This window comes from Miniopterus schreibersii, assembly GCF_964146895.1.
Source record: "Miniopterus schreibersii genome assembly, chromosome: 2".
NCBI classification, from domain to species: Eukaryota; Metazoa; Chordata; class Mammalia; order Chiroptera; family Miniopteridae; genus Miniopterus; species Miniopterus schreibersii.
Window position 1 is genome coordinate 13,771,243 of NC_138102.1, and position 20,419 is coordinate 13,791,661.

Genomic DNA, 20,419 nt, shown 5'->3' on the forward strand with positions numbered 1-20,419 from the left:
GGTCACTTGAGCAGCTTCACTAGGAAACTGCAGTTTTACACTCCCCAGGGAACCATGGGTTCACTCCTGCAGAGAACTAGGGGAAGGGACCAGACGAAGGGAAAGATGGGCACATGCACAGTGAAGTTGGGGTGACATAGGGAAGGTACTTGCCTGTCAATCTAGCCTGGGGAACCATGGATTGGCTAAAGCGGGTGGAGCCAATGCAAGCCTGTGAAAATTTGGGAATATATAATCCCCTAGAGGAGCTCTCTCTTGGCTTTCTGGTTCCTTTGGCTTTGCTCCTGCCCATGTTCCCTCCATAGCCATGTGGCCCTGCAGACCCCACACGTAATGGACTGCAGCAGGGAATGCAAACTAAGCTAGCCTGTTGCTGGATTAGACTGTGGAGACATGGAATGGAAAGTGGGCAACGGCTTTCATTCTAGCCCTATTGAAGTCACAGCTGCACTTCTTCCACGGTAGGACAGAGGGAAATGGGACCTTGGAAACTCAGGAGTGTAATTCCACTGAAATAAAGCCTTCTACAATATCTCATCCTCTCATGGGAGTCTCAGAAATTTCTTTTTCCCCAGATATTGCAAGAAGCTCACTCCCACCAGCAATGGGTAGGAGGGAGGGGAGCTCCCCACTGATAACAGTAGTATAACAATATGAATTTACTTAATGCCAATGACGTGTACACTTAAAAATGTTAACCATGGTAAATTCTATGCTATCCCTATTTTACCACAATTTTTTTAATTTAAAAATTTTTCAAAAAAGAAAGGTGGTGATTCTTGTTGTCTCCACCCTAAAATATTCAAAATTAGATGTACACCTGAAACCAATACAAAGTACTACTGAATGTAAACTGTAATTAAAAAATAAAGTATTCAGAATTATTTCAAATCAATGCTTAATTAACTTGGAGTTTTAGAAAGTTTTAATTTTAACTAATTATAAAGATAATATACTTCTAGTTTAAGAAATATAGACTATGAGGAAAATATTGTTAAAAGAGAATTTTTAGAAAAATGTAAAATTACGACTCACAATATAAAATGAACACGTCAAAATTTTTATCTCACTCATTATTAATAATGGAACCAGAATGATATTACAGCCAGTTCGAGAAGCGATGCAAATAGTGCACGTATACAGGCAAACGGGCGAGCTAAAAGAAACTTAGAACCCGATGCCAAACTGGTCAGTTTACATTCTACTGACAATTCACTTGCATTTCTATGGACAAACATCAGTTGCAATTTACAAAGTTGTAAAATTGCTCAAAAATAATGGAAGGCCACAGGACCCCATATAGTTAGATAAATCCGAAGAGTCTGGCAGACAGGACACCCGGTAACACCTCCCTTCTGGTGTGTGCACTCCAAAATCTCTCACGGGGCTGAAAAATGAAATAAAATAACCTCTCATCCCAGAAACACGTTTGCTTCGATTCTTTTGAGTCAAACTTAATCGGGACTAGGGAGCCTTTATTACGCACATTAAACAGGTTTATGAACCAAAATGACCCGGGGCAATATCCTGGGCGCGCCCGCGCACCGGGGCGCGCACCTGCCCAGCGTCTCCAGGCGCGCGCGGAGCCGGGGCGCCGCCCGCGGGGCCGCGAGTCCACCGCGTAAAACTTCGAGGGGCCCCCGGGTGCGCGCGGGGAGCGAAAGGAGGCGGGGATACGCCGCAGGGCCGCCGGCAGGGACGGGAGGGAAACCCTGCCAGCCGAGACCAGCTGAGAAACTGGGAAGCTGCGCGGGAACTGGGCCGGACGCTGCCCTCCGTGGGCGGCACCGCCCCTTTCCTTCCCCGCCCACGGCCCAGCCCGAGCTTCTCGAAGAGTCGCGGGAGAGGCGACCTTTGCTCGGTCCCGGAGCCGCTCGGGCCGCGGAGCGGGTGTGGGCGCTCCGGGAGCCCCAGCCGCCGGCGCCGCGCGGCCTCCAGCTCGCCCCTCCCACCGGACGGCTTAGGTGCCGGCGGCTTTTTCCGCGCGCCCGCGCCTCTGACCGCGGTTTTCCACCGCGGTTTCGGTCGGACCCGCCCGCTGGTGGTTTCGGTCGGGTACGGCGGCCGGGGCGCGCGGAGGGAGCTCGGAACGAGCGGCGGGGTGAGGGCGGCCCCGGGGCCCCGGTCGAGAGCGGCCGGGAGACGGCGGGGCGCAGGCCCCCTCGCGCGGCGGCGCCGGTGCGCACTCGGGGGCCGGAGCCCGGCGCTCCCCGGGCCAGCCCGGGCCTGGGATCGCGCGGCCGCGGCGGCCGGGGAGGCGCCGGTGCGGAGAGGAGGCAGCAGGTGCGCCGTCCCGCGGGAGCGCGGCGCGACGCCCGGGCATGCGGACGCCGGTGGCGATGACGCTGGGCATGGTGCTCGCGCCCTGCGGGCTGCTGCTCACCCTGACGGGCACGCTGACGCCCGGCTGGCGGCAGGTGAAGGGCTTCCTCAACCAGCCGGTGGACGTGGTGCTGTACCAGGGCCTGTGGGACATGTGCCGCGAGCAGAGCAGCCGCGAGCGCGAGTGCGGCCAGCCGGACCCGCTGGGCTACTTCAAGGCCGAGCCGGTGCTGGTGGCGCGGGGACTGATGCCCACGTCGCTGGCCCTCACCGCCCTGGGGCTGCTGCTGGCGTCGCTGGGCGTGCGCTGCTGGCAGGACGAGCCGCACTTGGCGCTGGCGGGCGCCGCGGGCCTGGTGCTCGCCGCCGCGGGCCTCTGCAGCCTCGTCCCCGTCTCCTGGTACAACCGCTTCCTGGACGACCGCGCGGCGCTGCCGGCGCCCGACCCGCCCGTCTCGGTGGAGGCGGGCTACAGCCTGGTGCTGGGCTACCTGGGCAGCTGCCTGCTGCTGGGCGGCGGCGTCTCGCTCGCGCTCAGCTTCGCGCCCTGGTGCGAGGAGCGCTGTCGCCGCCGCCGCAAGGCAGCCGCGGGCGGCCCCCGGCGCCCCAGCGTGAGCACCGTCCACGTGGACTGGCCGCAGCCCGCGCTCGCGCCCGCCATCAAGTACTACAGCGGCGGGCAGCACCGGCCGCGGCCCAGGGTGGGCTTCCCCATGCCGCGCCCGCCGCCCAGGGCCTACGCCAACCCCGCGGACGTGCTCGCCGGCGAGGCGGGCTCGCGGGGCGCCGCCTCGCGCAGCACCCGGCCCTGCCAGAGCGCCCTGCCCTGCGACTCGGACCTGTAGCCGGCGCCCGCCAGCCCGGGCGAGGGGCCCGCCCCGCCCGCGCCCGGCCGGGAGCTTGTCCGCGACCTTGCCGCTGGGGACACCGGCCCGGCGTCGGAACCCTGGACACCGGTCCTGTCCCTGAACGTGGTTTGGAGGCGGCTCTTCCTTTCCTGCGGCCAAAGGAGCCTCCTTGGACGATTAGTTGAGGTTGGGTTTGGTTTTCTTTTTACAGAGTCTAGGCTCTCTCTCCAGGGGGATCAGGGTCCTCTAATAGAGGGACAGGCTTTTCAAACTTCTAGCCGAAGGAGCTATAGCAGCTTTGCATCGTGTGGACCGGGGACTAGAACGACAGAAAGTCAAAATCAGCACATAGAGGCTCAAAAATGACTTAACACCTTGAAACGCCGATGAACTGTGCCTCAACGTAATTAAATAGTATTCATTTCTTTCTGCTGTATAATTCATTTTCATGCAAACTCTCAAGAGACCCGTCTCTTTCCGGCTGTGTTTGAACGAGGCTCTTAAACGAAGAGCCCTGCAAACACTAGCAGCTTTCGTGGCTTTTATGGAATGAAATAACCTGATTAACTTATTTACATTTCTTCATGTAGAAATAGGATTTGTTACTTATTTTGGGTGTGAAAGTTGAGGCCACATCAGAGTTTCCCTTCCTGAGAAGCCAGAGGAAAATGAAAGGACTAATGCTATATGTACCGTTTTGTTCCTTGGGTACCTTGCCCTAGACAGAGAAGACCACAGATTAAATATTTGGTGCAGAATGGAACTTGTCGATCACATTAGGTTAAAATACGTGTTTATATATCTCTCATTTATAAATAAAATTTTAACGTAAAACTTTCAGTGTGCCCACAAAAGCTTTTTGTGTCCTATACAACCTTCGGGAGTTCAAGCCTTCATTACTAAGAATTTCCTGGCTACCTAGCCTGGGTTCCTGAAATCTAGCTCTCAGATTTTTACCACTTGGCCTAAGATTACTAAAAGATGCCGACGGGCCCCAGTTAATTTCCTGGCTGCTTTTTTCAGTTTCATTGTGTTTTCTGTGCAAAGCCAAGTCTATTGTTGAAAAAACTGTGAGCACCAGTTTCCACATGAGGTGAGACTGGAAATCTTTTCCTCTTGTAACAGTGATGCCTAAAGTCACAGGTAGGCAGCTATGTGTTCATGAATAGGACCAGATTTCCAGTAGGGCCGGCTCTAATTCCAAGTGATTGATTTCAAGTTGCCCTTAACTGAACCAAATCTCATCTTTGAAACCTGCGGTTGGTAGCCACTTCGGAGTTAGGAGCAATCAGTTCAGAAGCAGTGATAACCAAGCTATAGAACTGAACACGCTGCCCCCAGCCTTGGGAGGGATGATACAGGTTCACTTCCTTTTGTCATTTTGTACTGGAATTAATCTGTTTCTTTTTGCAAAATAGAGTGCAGGCATATCATTTGGGGATCTTTTTCAAATGCAAATTCAGTAGGTCCGGAGTGATGCCTGAAACTGATTTCCTAAGATCTCCCCGGAGATGCCCAGGCTGATGGTTCCTGGCCGCCACTTGTGGCTGCCAGGCTTTTACTACTGGCCCTGGGCCTCGCTCAGGTTTCAGTCCCACTAGCAGCACATAATCAGACCTTTGAGAGCCTGCCCTCTCGCTGGGGTAGGGGCCGTCCTCTAGGGACCAGAGCCAGGATGGAGAAAAGGCAACACTACTTTTTGCTGCTTACACCTCAAAAAGGGATTAGGCACCTGAGAAATCAAGATCTAGCAGATAACATAAGGACACTGGGTCTCTGGCAAGTACCAAATTCACTGACTCTTTTCTGCATCACAGTTCCACATATTTCTAGGGAAGCTTTGATAAACACAAACAACTGGTGTTTTATATGTTTTTAGTTTTCCTTCCTTCCCAATTGTTATTCACTGGCTTATATTCAAAACGCTCTCTGGTGATTAAGATTTGCTGCCAAGAAAATTCTATTTTTGCCCTAATAGAAAAACCGAAACTCCCTTTCAAAACTATGTACTTCTTTTTGCTACCAAAAATATGCAAGTTGTCGTGGAAAGAGACTCCTGCATCAGGCCTGATCTGATTTGGGCCTGAGGGTCATTCTCTGCCACAGCAGCACTAACTGATGAGCTTGAGACTCAAGATGCTGGAGGAGGCCAGCACCTCAGGAGTTGCTGTTGTGGGTGAAACCTGCCCTAAACTTAATACCAACAGTGAAGACAATGGTGGGAAATAGCACGGCCACCCTGCCTCAAGCCCTTCACATCTATCATGCCATCACAACTTTTTTTCCCCCAAGATTTTTATTTTATTGATTTTTAGAAAGAGAGGAATGGAGAGGGAGAGAGAAACATCCATGTGAGAGTGAACCATCCATCGGCTGCCTCCTGTACGCCCCCTACTGGGGATCAAGCCCGGAACCCAGGTATGTGTGCAGCCTGGGAATTCACCAGCAAACTTTTGGTAGACCGCCGACGCCCAACCAACTGAGCCACACTGGCCAGGGCAAAACTCATTTTTAATAACCCTAATTACATACAAAGTATGTGTTCTCATTCAATCGGTGAAATCTTTTCAGATTACTCAAGTTATGCCTGGAGGAGGGAGGAATCTGTGAAAGTAGAGCAGACGCTGCATTAATGCAGCACCTGCTCTACCTGATCACAAGTCTGGACTCACACCCTCACTCGGGAGGGGTGAGGTTGTTTAGCACACACTGTCCATCCCTTTTGGAGGCTGTGGGAGGTACTGTCAGAGATGCTTCAGCCACTGTCCTCTTTATTTCCTAGGTCGTTCATCTAGTAAGTTTTGGGGCACCTGACATTTTGTCAGCACGTTGGTGGACACCTTGGAAAACAAAACTTTTCCAGGCGCTTCCTTTGTGGAACTCACATAGTCTAGTGTGAGAGATGCATGCAAGGAAATGAAGAATAAACCAGGGTCAAGGGCTGGAGAGAAGGGTGATATTTTGGGGAAGGTGGTCAGGAAGTGATACTCGGGCAGAGAAATTAAAGAGGGAGAGAGGACGTTATGTCTGTGGAGTAGCCAGCCTCTGTCTCCCTGCTTTACTAATAAACTTTCTTTCACTTTAAACTACAAAAAAATAAAATAATAAAATGAGGCACATTACAGGCAGAAAGAACAGCAAACTCCGATGTCCCACTAAAGAAATATTAGTGAAACAGGTTGGCATAGCAGTCTTGGCTCCAGCATGTCTTGTTCCTACCTCACCTGAGAACAGGGTGGGAAGGGCAAGAAGAAGCTGGTGGGACAGTTGAGTGAGGCTGGGGAGATATTGTCATCTTTCATCAGGCTAACAGCTTCTCCAGGAGGAAATACACTGGAACGAATGTATCCTGTTTAATAGAATGTTTTCAGAATCAAATATAAACAATGCTGGCGAGGAGCATTCTGTTCTGCCAGTGTGCAGACGGCCCCACAGTGCAGTTGGCAGAGAAAAGAGTTTGAACCTCAGAGCCTCATCACACATCCCTAGTGTGCTGGAAAAGATTAATAACCAGGAGCCCCACCCCCAGGCCCTCCCCACCCCACATCTTCACTCTGACCTTCCTCAAATGAGGATCTGTCATTCATGTCTCTAAAAACCCTCAGGATCTGATGTATCATCTACTCTTAGCTTAATTTCCATTTATGATTTGGCCAAGGCCTAAGTTTGCACACTCGTTACTCTCTCCCACACCCATACCCTAACTCCTTTCCCCCATCAGCATAGAGGAGTCGTATTTGAACACATCATATACATGTTTACTGTGTATTTTTCTTGGTGTACTTTCCTAGTTTACCTCTAAATTGAAGATAAGGGCATGGATGGTTTCTACAGTGGTACCTTGGTTTTCAAATGTAATCCGTTCCGGAAGACCGAGTTCTGAAACATTCGAAAACTGAGGTACCATTGTATTTATTTTTGTGATCCTAGAATGGGTACTAACAGTTCTTCAGTGCCTGTTAGCAACAGAATAAGTTAAAGTTACCCCTAGAAACTGTTTCTGTACCCAGATTCTTCCTCACCTTATACTTGTCATGAACAAGAAAGTAATTTGTGGCCTGAGGTCACTCGCCCCAAACACAGGGCAGAGGCACTGATGCTGGTGGGGAAGGAGCACAGGAGCTACCTTGTGAATGGGGTTACACCCTAGGGTGACTGGCTGCTCTTTTTTTTTTTTTTTTTTTTAATTGATTTTGAGAGAGGAAGAGAGAGGGCTAGAGAGATAGAAATGTAGATAAGAGAGAAACATCATTGATCGGCTGCCCCCTGCACAGCCCCTGCAGGGGATCGTTCCCGCACCCAGGCATGTGCCCTGACCTGGAATTGAACTGGTGACCTCTTGGCACATGGGACCACGCTCAACCAACTGAGCCACACTGGCTGGGAAGTTTTTTAAGTCTTTGAATAGGGAAAGCATAACAGAATGTATTAAACACATTGAGGCAGGATGATACTTAGGCTGACATTCTTTTTTTAATATAGATATCTTTATTGATTTCAGAGAGAGGAAGGAAGATGGGAAGAGAGAGAGAAACATCAATGATGAGACAGAGTCATCAATCAGCTGCCTCCTGCACGCCCCTGACTGGGGATGGAGCCTGCAACCCGGCCATGTGTCCTGACCAGGAATCAAACCACAATCTCCTGGGTCCTAGGCTGACGCTCAACTGCTGAGCCACGCCCGGCAGACATTCATAAGAGACTAAAGATAGAAAAAAATAAATCAGCACAGATGCGAAGAAGGGGTGCAGATGTGACCTACTAGGAGATTTGGCTGCAGTCAGTTGTTTCCCAGGAACAAGAAAAAGGGGGGTTTCTGGGGCCAAACAGGAAATGGGGCCTGCAGATGAGAAGGGTGGGGCTGAGAGGAACAATCCTTCATAGAGCCTGCGGAATGTGAAACTAGGCTGAGCTAGCGTGACAGACACAAGGCCTGGAAGTCCTGAGGCCCAAGGGCTAAGGGAGGCAGCTGCTTAAGTGCGTCCAGAGGAAGTGGTAATGCTATTGTACGTCACTCATATGTGCCTTCGACTTGGATTCTTCTGTGTCATTTTTATGCACTTTGGCGCAGAGAGAGAGAGGCACAGCCTTGCCAAGGATGGCTCTTGGGTGCAGGTAGCAAGATAAACCTAAGATTCACCCTGTGGATGAGAAGGGTGGAGGGTACTGTGGAGCCAAAATGGTTTCTTTCAAAGATAGCTGAGCCCCCAGGGAGCTTAATGCTGCTGCTGCATCACCCAGCCTCCAGAGGGCGGAGCCCCCAGTGTTTGTTCTTCAGGTCAAGTTGATTCCTACTTGGGAATGTTTACACTTGATTGCAAAGCACAGTTTACTTTATGTACTATACCCACAGTAATAAGCCTAGGGCTTCTCTTTATGCTTGGAAGCCCATAACACTCATTGTGCAAGAAACTAAATATGAATAGTCTAGAAAAGATCCAAGCAAGAAGTCTTCCAAGTAAAAATGTGTTTATCATCATTGAGATTCATATTATTAGACTCAGGTACTATGCTAAGCATACTGGAATTTTCATTCAATGCCCAATTGGCCTGTTGTAGGTTCTGTTAATCTCATTTTTATTGTTGGGGAAATAGTTTCATGATTAAATGATTTTCCCAAGGTTGCTACTCTAAAATTTTAGACCATACTCCTGCTTTGCTACCTGTCTCCAATCATAGAGTCAAAGTCCCTGATTCCTCATGTGGTTGGGCATAAAGTAGATGCAGGCAGACAAGCAGAGGTATAAGCAGTCAGAGGGACTTTGGGACCTAAGTGTTTCTCCCTAGCAGGCAAGAGTTGTTGAGATGAGTCCTGGTCCACACTGATAACTCTATGTTGCTGCCCACAGTATCCACTCACTTTACTTCAAAGAAGTAAGACAAATCATTTATCTGAGTTTCTACATGGGTAAAGTAGTTCACCTGTACTTAATTTTAGAATCATATGAAAGCATAAGAAAAACATTGATTTTATAAATTTTCAAGAAAAGTGAGTACTAATTTTGCAGCAAAATGTATCTGAGAAAGGGAGTGGTAGGGAACTAACCCTTACACATTTACTACGCTACAGAAACCTGACCTTTAGCCTAGAAGGTAAAGATTTAAGAGAAATGATTCCCTTTTGTAAGATGGAGAAAAAGGTTCAGAGAAATTAACTAGCTCAAAATTAGTGTCAGAGCCAAGATTCAAATCCAGAACTCCTAACTAGTACTACGCCAGTTCTGCTGAAAATCCATGACCTAAGTTACATGGAGATCATACTGAAATCAACACCCACTAACAAAACCAGATGACTGCCTCCAATCTAAAAAGCAGTTATTTTAATAAGAAGTTACCATTGACCACAAACTCTTCCAGAAGTTAAAATAGTACACAATGAAATGTCTAAACAGTTTTTATTGAGATGTTTCAGCTCCTTTTTTTTTTTTTAAATCAGATTAGTCGTTTTGCAAAGAGGTTAACAATTCCTGTAGGAAAAGAAAATTAAAGTTAGACAATACACACTACCTTAAAACAAAGCAAAAACAGAGCTGGTTCAGCTATACAGGAGTTAGAAGAGGTCACAGGGAGCTGTAAATTTTAGGAGTAACCCCAACTAACCCTGATAACCTCTCGCAGCCCACCCTGCAATAGGATGGAGCTCCTTGTGGAAGTCTACCAAAAGCTGTATTTCTTAATTACTAGTTCATGGGTGTTTCACTCCTATTTGAACAAGTAACGCTTGAACAGAGTCCAAAGACAAAAAAGTCACTGACCATTCATTTGCTATACATAATAGCGCCATTCTCTAGTTGGCACTGCCTCGTTTCACCCAGCTAGGATCTTTCAGAAGGGCCATTCTGTAACCGTCTCTCAAAAATCTGTTTTCCTCACGGACACTTCCAGGCACACCTGTTCATCATAGGCTTCGTTGACAAAAGTCTCACTGTTCATTAGACTCTCTTCTTCTTGGTCACTTTCCTCACGGCCGCTCACATTCCTTGCCGAGGCTGTACTATTTCTAGAAATCAGAGAAACAAAGTCAAAAGAGTTGTTCCTTGAGGTAGAAGCAGGGCTAGGTGGATGGTTAGAAAGCATCGACCTGTCCCCTGTCAAAGGTTATTTTTTTAGGAATTATACCCAGTTTTAATTGTCTCTTTAACAAAGCCAATGACCTAGAACGGGCAACAATCGAGTCAAGTATTATTTGTTACTAGGCATTCATGTAACTTCTGAAATGACCATCATCTCAAGCGAGAGGAACTAGGTAATGGGAGTCAATGACTACTGAGTCCAAGGACAGGTAAGTGACGACTGGACACAGGTAAGTGGCAAGTTAATGTGGTAAAAAACAAAAACAAAACTAAACAAAAAAACCTGAGGCTACAACCAGACCCTGAAGGGCAACATGTCACTCATATTAATATTCCCCAGTTAGCTCTTAACTAACCAGTGTTACCTTGGAAGAGACATCACTTTTCCCGGCTTTTTCTTCAGTCTGTAAAGTGAAGGCTGGGTAGAGACGTAACTTTAACAGCTTTTGTCATCCCTGTGTTCCTTCATACGTAGGCTGTTTACCGTCTATTTATCGGATCGGTTTCTTCAGTTACTGTGTCTTCTACTCTAAAGCTTATTTTGTCGTCATTCCTACTCTAAACCATCATTTTGTTATTCTTTGTTTGTTTCTTTAATCCAATGACTCTCTTGCTCTTTGACAAAACTTAATGTTTTTGCTTTAAATCTTTCTTGAGTTTCTTTATTTCACCTCCCGTTACGGGATGAGTGGTGTCCCTTCTAAATTCCTATGTCAAAGTCATAAACCCCATTACCTTAGAAGGTAATCGTATTTGGAAAGAGGGTCTTTAAAGAGGTAATGATGTTAAAAGGAGGTCATTAGTTTGGGCCCTAATCTATGTGACTGGTGTCCTTATAAGAAGAGGAGACTAGGACACAGACATGCACAGAAGGAAGACCATGGAAGACACAGAGAAGTCTCCATCTACAGTTCACAGAGAAACCAGCCCTCAACCTCAGAAGAAACCAACCCCACTGGCACACTGATTTCAGACTTCCAGACTCCAGAACTGTGAGAAAATAAATTTCAAGTATTTAAGACACCCAGTCTGTGGTATTTGTTATAGCAGCCTGAGCAAACTAATACACTTCTCCTAACAAATTCTTCCTCCAAACAATCACTGGCACTAGCTCTGCCTCTTTGTTGGGAAATCTCCTCACTTCATCCCTGAGATTGTGCTACTGGCAACTGTTGAGGCAGATTTATCTGCCCCAGATACTCAAAAAGATGGTCCCACATTGGTCAGTTTGGCTCAGTGGCTGGAGCGTCAGCCTTTGGAATGAAGGGTCGTGGGTTTGATTCCTGGTTGAGGGCATGTACCTCAGTTGTGGGTTCAGTCCCTGGCCCCGGTCTGGACACATGTGGGAGGGGACCAACTGATGTGTCTCTGTGCATTGATGTTTCCCTCTTTCTTTCTCCCTCCTCCCTCTCTTCCACTATCTCTAAAAATCAATGGAAAAAATATCCTTGGGTGAAGATTTAAAAAAAAGGTCCCAATTATTATTTTCCCAGGTCATCTAACAGGTGAGGCTGCTTTAAGCCTTTCTCAGAGGACAAATTTCTAGAGTGGACATACCTCCAAACCCCATTAATCTTATTTTACAAGTGACTGCTTTGGAATAAAACTCTCCCATAAGGACATTAAGAGCTGCTCACCTTTTTAGTTCATGTTCTTTTCTGAAATACACAAATGCTCCCAGAGCTACCAGAACAACTGACAAGGTGATGGTTAAACTGAGGGCGATGTAGCCGGGGGCAGGTCCACGCAGTGCCTCTTCACAGAACTCTCCACCATATTCCATCAGACAGCTGCATTTTCTCAGCTCTCCTTCCAGGGTGCAGATTCCCCTCCCATTACAGAAATCACTGCTGCAGGGCAGATGTTTTGCCCTCTGTGAGTTCTTGGGCTGAACAGGTTTCCCTCTTTCATTGGTTTCTGAGGTCTTGCTTTCTCTATCAGGAATCAGAGGTAACAGTGTTTTTCTGACAGGATAATTCATCCCTTCTGGACCCAGAAATCCGGCCTTGGTGGGCTTGGTAGCCTGGGGAGGTTGGGCAGCTGGAGGAGTCACACTTTTTCCAGCCTTTAGCTTTTCAAGTGTTGGTGTTGAATGGGTTTTTTCTAGATAGGGACCTACAAAAACAATAGGTAGGAGTATGGGTATAAATACATGTTTTTCAGTTAAGAACTATTTAAGAAAGAAAAAGAATTCTAATAGACTGAACCAGATAAGGTTGAATTTATGAAATAAATCCCTGCCATTACTTTTGACCAAAGAAAAACTATTAAAAATTTATATTAAAAACTGCATATCTCACAGCTTGGTTTCAGGACCAGTCTACTGACTGTATGGATCTACTTTTAAATTATGGTATGCACAGGTTTAGTCAAGGTAGATTCCATCAATTACAATGTTTTATTCTATAAGGATTAGTGTGGTAGATCTGAATAGTAAATATATGGACTAGAGAGATTTTTAAAATGTTAGGTTTATCTATAAATATTTTAAATTTTTTGAGTCCAAGTAAACTATAGGTTTAGCAAGATCTACAAGTTGCAAGTATTGAACCAAATTTGGTAGTGGGGGTAGGAGGGGAACACATGAGGCAGGGAGTAGGCGGCAGGGCCCTTCTAACCATAGAGGAACCTGAAGTTTGTGCCTAGGCACTTCACAATATTCTCTGTTATTGTTGGCACAAGTGTTACTCCTCAGGTGAACACTAAAGACCAAACTACAGGGAGAGAAGACTACAGTATCAGCAATGAAACTACTTCTTGCCTCTGTCTTAAGCTGGTTCCCAGGAGTGTTTCCTCATGGTAAGGTATATCCAGAGAAAGCCCATCTAACTTTATATACCCGGTACCATCCCCTCCAAAAAAAGTTACGTATAAGTCAGGGTGAAACCATTATTAAAGAGCAGAGTTAACTCTTGGTCACCAGGAATGGGAGGGCAAGGGAAGGTATGTTAGGTTTCTGGGTTAGCTTTAAAACCAGGGGATAAAAGTGATAAATGTCTCACTCGTTGACCGCCCCAACCTCAGTCACTGCCAACACAGGGCTTTCAATAAAACTGCCCTCATTTGCAAGACCATAGAATCAACTCTGGGAAAATCCATTATCTTTCCTAGTTAAAATGAAGTGATCAGGGGTAATAATTTGTCATCCAGCCTTTTAGAAGATGAGAATTTAAACCGAGAAGTCCATGAACACAGACAATAGTGTGGTAGGCCTGGGGAGGGGGGCGGAGGCAGGGAGAGGAGGAAAATGGGGGGGGGGGAGGGGGACATCTGTAATACTTTCAACAATTAAGATAAATGGGAAAAAAAAATTCCAAAAGGAACAGAGAAAAAAAAGTCAATGAGAACTGTTCCTGTAAGATTCATTTTCCAAATCTATTTCTTTACTAGTTATAACCAGTTTCAGTACCAAGCCCACTGCCTCTTCAATTCTATAGCTCACAGGACTTGGATATCACTGGAGCTGGAGCTACAGAATTAGAGGGTGGTGGTTCAAGCAGAATTAGATATAGTTGCTCAGATGACTATAGAAAGTTATAGTATTTCTATAACAGCCATCTTCAGTCAGCATTTATACACATTCTGCTAACATGACAGCTTCATGCACATTCTCTTGTATCCCTTAGCACTTCCGTGAAGTAGAAAGTGCTATTTCCACATTAAAAAGGGGGAACCAAGATAGGTCAGATAGTTTGCCTAATCAACTTCCCTGGGGTATGCTTACCAAGTTATTAAGATGGACTAAGTCTAGGTTAAATGAGGGTTCTTTCAGACAACATATGAACTGTCCAGCCCTTTGGAGCTCACTATCACATTGTCTGTCTCTAAGATCAAATCGGAAGGCACATTAGCTTTCCACAAGGGGTTCATGTAACCTATATCCCATTGTCCTTTTTGAAAAAAATTAAAAAAATCTTTATTGATTTCAGAGAGAGGAAAGGAGAAGGAGAGAGAGAGAAACATCAATGATGAGAGAGTCATTGATCGGCTGCCTCCTGCACGCCCCTGACTAGGAATTGAACCCCGATCGCCTGGATCCTAGGTCGATGCTCAACTGCTGAGCCACACCCGGCCAGGCTATCCCATTGTTCTTATTAGAAGCTTCCTATTGTTCAGTTCAAAGAGTACGTGGTGACAACGAGGTACTAATTTAGAGGACCAAAGCTTAAGTCCAAGCCGTTCATGATGACCAGCGGGTCCTGGTTAGGAGCTACTCACAGCCCATTTCATCAGATGCATCCAGGCAGTCAGCACGACCATCACACACTTGCTCCACGGAAACGCATTTCTGACCATCCTTACAGGGCCGTGATGTTGCAGAGCATTGCACAGCTTCAATACATCTGTTTGTGTCAGCCAAGTAGTAGCCACTGGAGCATTTACAAGTCTGTCCTTCGGGGTTTGGTAAACAAATGTGGCTGCATCCTCCATTGTCTTTCGAGCAGTTGTTACTACCTGTGGACCCCCCACCCCCCAAATACACTGATTTAGATCTTTTCAGAAGGGTCTTCTGCCAACTCTCTGCAAATAGACTATCAGAGTTACAGGACCCAGATGTTTTGCCCAGAGGAAAAAGCTCTTCACTTTAATTCCTTTTAATCAACTGGGTGCCAAGTGATTGGTGATGCTTCTTCATGGATAAGGGTAGGTTTCGAAACCTAGGAGTTCAGACAAGGAGTGGGCTTAAGCAAAAGCAAGGCAAACTCTGGCTCATTCAAGGCCCCATTGTGAGTTCCCTTCTCCTCTCACACCAAGCACACAACATCAGCACTAGAACAGTCTTACAAATAAAGCTCTCTTTAGATTAAAATGTGAGGGATCTCTATGATCCCTCTAAGAGAACAGATTGGTGGCTGCTAAAGAGTGTGGAGGGAATGGGGAGAGCGAAGAGTCCAATTAAGTCAGCCATTTATAGCTTCCCATAGCTCTCCAAAGCTCCTATCTTTAGATTTAACTTCTAGTGAGGTTTGGCCTTCTAAGCTATTCCAGGAATTGTGGAATAGGTATACATGTCGTGTAGATCAAACCTACTTTAAGGGTGACAGAGACCCTCTCTCTGGTTCTCAGAATTAAGCAACAGGTTATCATCGCTTTTGCGATGTGACCATTTATCACACTGAAGAATTCTGAAAAGGTTCTCCTCACAAAGCCAAGACTTGAGGAGTTTAAGCATGACTAATATCAGTTATAAAGGTTAGCTTTCAAGAACAAAGCAATGGGGCAGCATTCTCTTAAGACTAATGTATTATACTCTATCATATGTGGTAGTGGTAGGCGTGATGAACTATTTGAGCTCACATTGTTGGGGTTAATCTCCACTAGGAACAGATTTTTTCTATTATTGCTTCAACTAAGCCCGTCACCATCCTCCCCAAACATTCAGGAAGGCACTCCATTTGTGTCTCTAAGAAAGTGGAGGAAAACACCTGAGCACCACCCCCAGTTAATATGTCAAGGATTAGTTGACATCACAAGTAGATACAAGTGACAATGAGTAGAATGAAGCCTCGCTCCACTTTAGAGCTAAAAGGGGATTTTGATTATACTACAGTTGTAATTAATCTACAATAATATAACTGAAAATAGAACCCAAGTGTACCAAACTCCAGTCCAACACACTTACCACTATTATGTCTCCTAGATAAGTAACAGAACTAGTTGTATACTAGAACCAGACTGTATATATTTGCATAAAGACAAGAGAGTTATGCAGATCTATAGAAATTTGCCAGAAAAAATATTTTAATGACAAATACAAAGAGATTTCAAGGAGATAATGTAAGATGGTGCATTCCCTCCAGGGAGAATTCAGTAGACTTCAGCATTGTTGTAATCATTGCAGAGTTACTTACTTACCCTGTTGAGAAAGTTTACTGTAAACTTTTAAATCCACAATCTTCTGGTCTACTTGGAACCACCGGTTTTCTGAAAGTTCTGCCTTGCTGTACCAAACTTTCGTGATTTGGGCTGAAATAAAAGCCAGTGAACAGTCATTAACAAAAATGAAATTTTAAGATAACTTCCTCGGCAAAGACTATTGCTCAATTTGACAACTGTCACTTGTTTGCATAAACTCCAGTTGAGTAACAGTTTTACAGAAGAGACATGTATTTTTCTAAATCTTGTTTCTGGGAAGAAACTTTAGATAAATAAAAAACATTCTATACCTTTCTCCAAAATAAAATTAGCTATTAATAAGCTATGTTGAGTTCATTCATATATGTCCAGGTATCTAAAGCTAAGAAATTAGGATATATGACACTTAAATGCAGCCCATGCAACTGATGTATAATGATTTAAACATTTTTCTAGAACATTTCTGAAATGGCTTATCTGCAACAAGAGTCACCAGGGCAATTTTAAAATAGATGGCAAAGGTCTTACCACATACCTAATAAATTAGTTATCTCTGGGGTAGGATCTGACAACTTGTCTTTGAAATTCTGATGTGACCAGCCCAGCTGATCAATGGACCAGAATTTGAAAATACAAAGAGACAAATTTATTTTAAACAGATAAGCTGTGCATTTTCCAGTTTTAGAAAATCTAAATTCTAGCCGGGAACAATATAGTAGAGCACTATGGTTTAGGACAATCTCTCTGAATATACTAGAAATACCTTGCAAGCATAAGATGCTTTATACTTCACCTAGTATTTTCATGTGTATTTAGTCGACTGAAACAGGTACTGTCTTCATTTTACAGGTAAGGTGTTACAGCTACTAACTATACAGCCTAGTTCTGTTTTCTAGTCCAGTTCTCTCTCTACTATAACAGGTGTCCTCCAAAGCAGAGAGCCTTGTATGAATGCCAGAAATCTCCAGCAAAACTGAACTATACAAAGACTAACCAAAAAAGTTAAAGCTCCCCCAAGTCACAGAATCACTGTTACACATTCATGTTATATTAGGGAAGTTGTTTAGCTATTCTTCCAAAAGAAAAACATCAGCAAAGATCAGTGCTAAGGGGTAGCAGATTTGCTTTAGATACCCAGGAGCAAATTCAGATCACAAGGTCAACCAGATAGAGAATTAAGACCTACCATCATCAGTCGTTGTCCAGAACATCATGCCTTGGCCATATGTAAAGAGGTTAAGGCCCTGAATTCCTCTGCGGTCTACTCTGTATCTAGAACCATCTTGTTGAATACTTTCTATGAGTCCTCTCCCTAGAAAGAGAGGTTCAGTTTATTTCACTTAGCCCAAAGAGCCATCCTCTATCCTTCAACTCTTTACATCCTGTCCTGCCTCCCCTCCAGGAGGAGACTGTCTGCCATGCATTCTCTGAAGTCCAGTTCTTCTCCATTCATTCTACTCTAAAGGTGATTCACAAAGACTTGCTTGTGCATATTTTTTAAATTCTCGATTTTATGCCTTGACAAAGGAGCTATTGCATGACTGTGGGCTGTTAAATGCAACTCAGGATGAAAAATGATTGTACTTATTTGGAAGGGGGTACAGAAAATATAAACTCAGATCTAAAAGCTATTTGAAGTTATGGCTGAAGACCAGAAAGTCAAACATTTCTACTTTACTCTGGCCAAGGTCCCTCAGACTCACATTTAGGGTGTAGGTAATACTTACCAATATCAGCCCAGTATACTCGGGTCCCTGAATCTGAAAAGGCCAGACCCACAGGGACCTGGGATTTCTGCCACAGCACCTTCCTCCTGCTGCCATCCATGGAGGCACAATCAACGCTGGAGCCATATCCACCATCATCTTGGGAACCCAGCTCCACAAAGCACATGATTGCAGTAGGTGGATAGAGCACAACAGAGGTTAGGCGGTACAGATTTTCGCTGAACAAGACAGTGGAATGCTGGCCTTTAGATGAAGCTACATTGATATGAGGATTCTCACTGTCAATCCAATATATGTTTCCACTCAACCAGTCCACAGCAAGGTCGATTACTGCTCCCTCCACAGATATGACTTTCCTCCAAGAGAGCTTTCCAGATTCTTTGAGCATCAGTAGCCTGATGTCACCATTATCCAACTCTGAAAGGTAGAGTGCCTTTTCCTGGACAAGGTAGTCCATTGATGCCAGCTGGTTCACATTGGTAAAGGGAAGTACTCTATGTTCTGGTAAAGTTGCTTGTTCTAGTAAAGCGTCTAGATTTTTCAGATAAATCTATGGAAAAAAGTTAGGTGGATGGTACCAGTTGAGTCCAGACTAATTCGTTATCTTGATTTTGCATTAATGTTAAGATACTTAAGTTCAGATTTTCGTATATTCTCTCTTCTAAGAGCAGATGGCAGTTATTTTTTTCCTTTCCTGGAGCTTCAAGTACTCTACATTTCTTGAGTTTAGGTGTTTTGAAGATTTACTCCTCTGTTAAAGGCCCTTCCCTTTAAATGAGCTTCTACTACTAAGATCTTAAGGAAACTAAGATCACTCCTAAATTTGTTTTGTTTTTTTAAAATGCCAAGTCCTCTAGAAATTAAAAGTTAGGAATGACTTGCTTGTCAGTACCTTTTATCCCTTTATGATTTAAGAAGAGTTCCCTCACAAAATGTACTTGCCCCAACCACCAGGCTAGAACGGAGCCTAGCTATTTGTATTTAGAATTACTCTACATCATTATCTAGGTGCTGGAATAACTTAACAAAGTTATCTAAACTAAACTAAACTAACCTGTGTTCTGATGTACTAAGCATTTCCTAAGGGAATTTAAGTAGAAGTCATCCTTATTTCATAGCTATTTATTTTGGTCATGATAGCTCCCATCACACAGTGATTACTAAGATTTAAGTCGTATTTGAAAAATAATCCAAGGGAAAGAGCCCCTACTATTTATAAATGTATATGAAGGATTTAGAATACTCACTCTGAAACAGAATGTAGCCCAAGCACAGACACCTGAGGAAGCCTGTGGACAGTACCTGCATGATAACTGTGGGCAACGCAAGGAACAGAAACCCAGACTCCTTGACAGGAACACAGTTGATGCCATCATCTGCAAGCAGGTATCCAACTGGGCAATGACAGCTTCCCTTGGATTGTGGGCTCAGAAGGCACAAGTGAGAACATCCAGTGTCCAGACAAGGATTAGAAGACCTAGGCTGTAGGACTTCATGCATTATCTGGAAGAAATATGCATTATTGAATCCTTAAAAATAGTAGATCAATACATCTTTCTCTTTAATCATAATATATGGATGTCACTCCAGTTTGTACTTTGGGCAGCTCATATATCTAGCCTTTTCAGGGAGAATTAGGGGATATTTTGAGGAGTGCATTATAGACCTTGAGTCCATAAGGCTGTTCAATACGCTTGATGAGGACAGCCCTGTTCTTGCCTGTCATCTTCTTCATACGCTGCACTGTTCTTGTCTTTGTTTCAGACCAGAAGACTTCATCTTCCAACACAGCAACTGAAAAGGGGCTCTTGATCTGTGTCAGCTGCAACATCTAAAATGGTGAAGGTAAGGATTCTGGGATGAGTTTTACACAAGGCGCATGACATTTCATACAAGTCTAATACCAAAACAACACTTACGCTAATACCAGTACCATCCAGGTTGGCAGAGCCAATACAGTGCAATTTGTCATCAGACCAGAATATCTTCCAACTCAACTGGTCAAGAACTATGCTAGTTGGCCAGCCAAGACCTTTACTGATGAGTAGTTTTCTCCTGCTACCATCCATTCCAGCTTGTTCTATGCGAGGTTCTCCTTCAATTTCAGACCAGTACATTAACCTATGTAAATAAAAGTCAGTTTTGGGGTAAAGTATTACCTTATGGAAAATAACATCAATTCATCCCTTAAAACAGTGATTGGCAGCCCAATTAATTTTTCTTCAAAAGTAAACTTGGTCTATTCCTTAAGCATAATTGGAAAGTAGTAAAAGGTTTCCTTAATATTTTACGGTGATTGTTTAGTCATCATTTAGGGGTAAAATATGACAGTTGTGTAAAAAGACTAGGAATACATTAATCCCTAAGCCATGGAAAATATTCAGGGAACCTGACAGTCTTTTCTGGGCTGGGAGGTATACTAGTTCCATGGACAGACATGTATGTGCCTCAGATCTTATTCTTGGCCACAAGCCATTAGCTGTATCAAAACTACTGTCATTTTGCTGAGGATCACATTAACAGATTCCTGGTTGAAGGTATTGAAAAGGTGAGAAAAACAGAGGAAGGGTACCCAATTGGGGTTACCTTGGAA

The 20,419-nt window shown here is 44.8% G+C and overlaps 2 protein-coding genes across 2 annotated transcripts in view; one reads left to right on the forward strand and one right to left on the reverse strand.

The window, feature by feature from the left end:
• Positions 1-2,205: 2,205 nt before the first annotated feature.
• CLDN23 (claudin 23) lies at positions 2,206-3,167 on the forward strand (the record flags this gene model as incomplete). The annotated part of the gene is made up of 1 exon (XM_081129287.1): positions 2,206-3,167. The coding sequence occupies exon 1, from the start codon at positions 2,322-2,324 to the stop codon at positions 3,165-3,167; it is 846 nt and encodes a 281-aa protein (XP_080985413.1). The 5' UTR covers positions 2,206-2,321.
• Positions 3,168-10,022: 6,855 nt separating this feature from the next.
• LOC308553620 (low-density lipoprotein receptor-related protein 2-like) overlaps positions 10,023-20,419 on the reverse strand; it is a gene marked incomplete at both ends in the record, with an annotated part of 37,484 nt that continues 27,087 nt past the window's right edge. The window contains 9 exons of the mRNA XM_081129649.1: positions 10,023-10,170; positions 11,881-12,358; positions 14,462-14,694; positions 16,096-16,210; positions 17,286-17,411; positions 17,827-18,376; positions 19,129-19,329; positions 19,493-19,657; positions 19,746-19,947. Coding sequence (XP_080985775.1) covers positions 10,023-10,170; positions 11,881-12,358; positions 14,462-14,694; positions 16,096-16,210; positions 17,286-17,411; positions 17,827-18,376; positions 19,129-19,329; positions 19,493-19,657; positions 19,746-19,947 — 2,218 coding nt within the window. The remainder of the gene's footprint in view (positions 10,171-11,880; positions 12,359-14,461; positions 14,695-16,095; positions 16,211-17,285; positions 17,412-17,826; positions 18,377-19,128; positions 19,330-19,492; positions 19,658-19,745; positions 19,948-20,419) is intronic.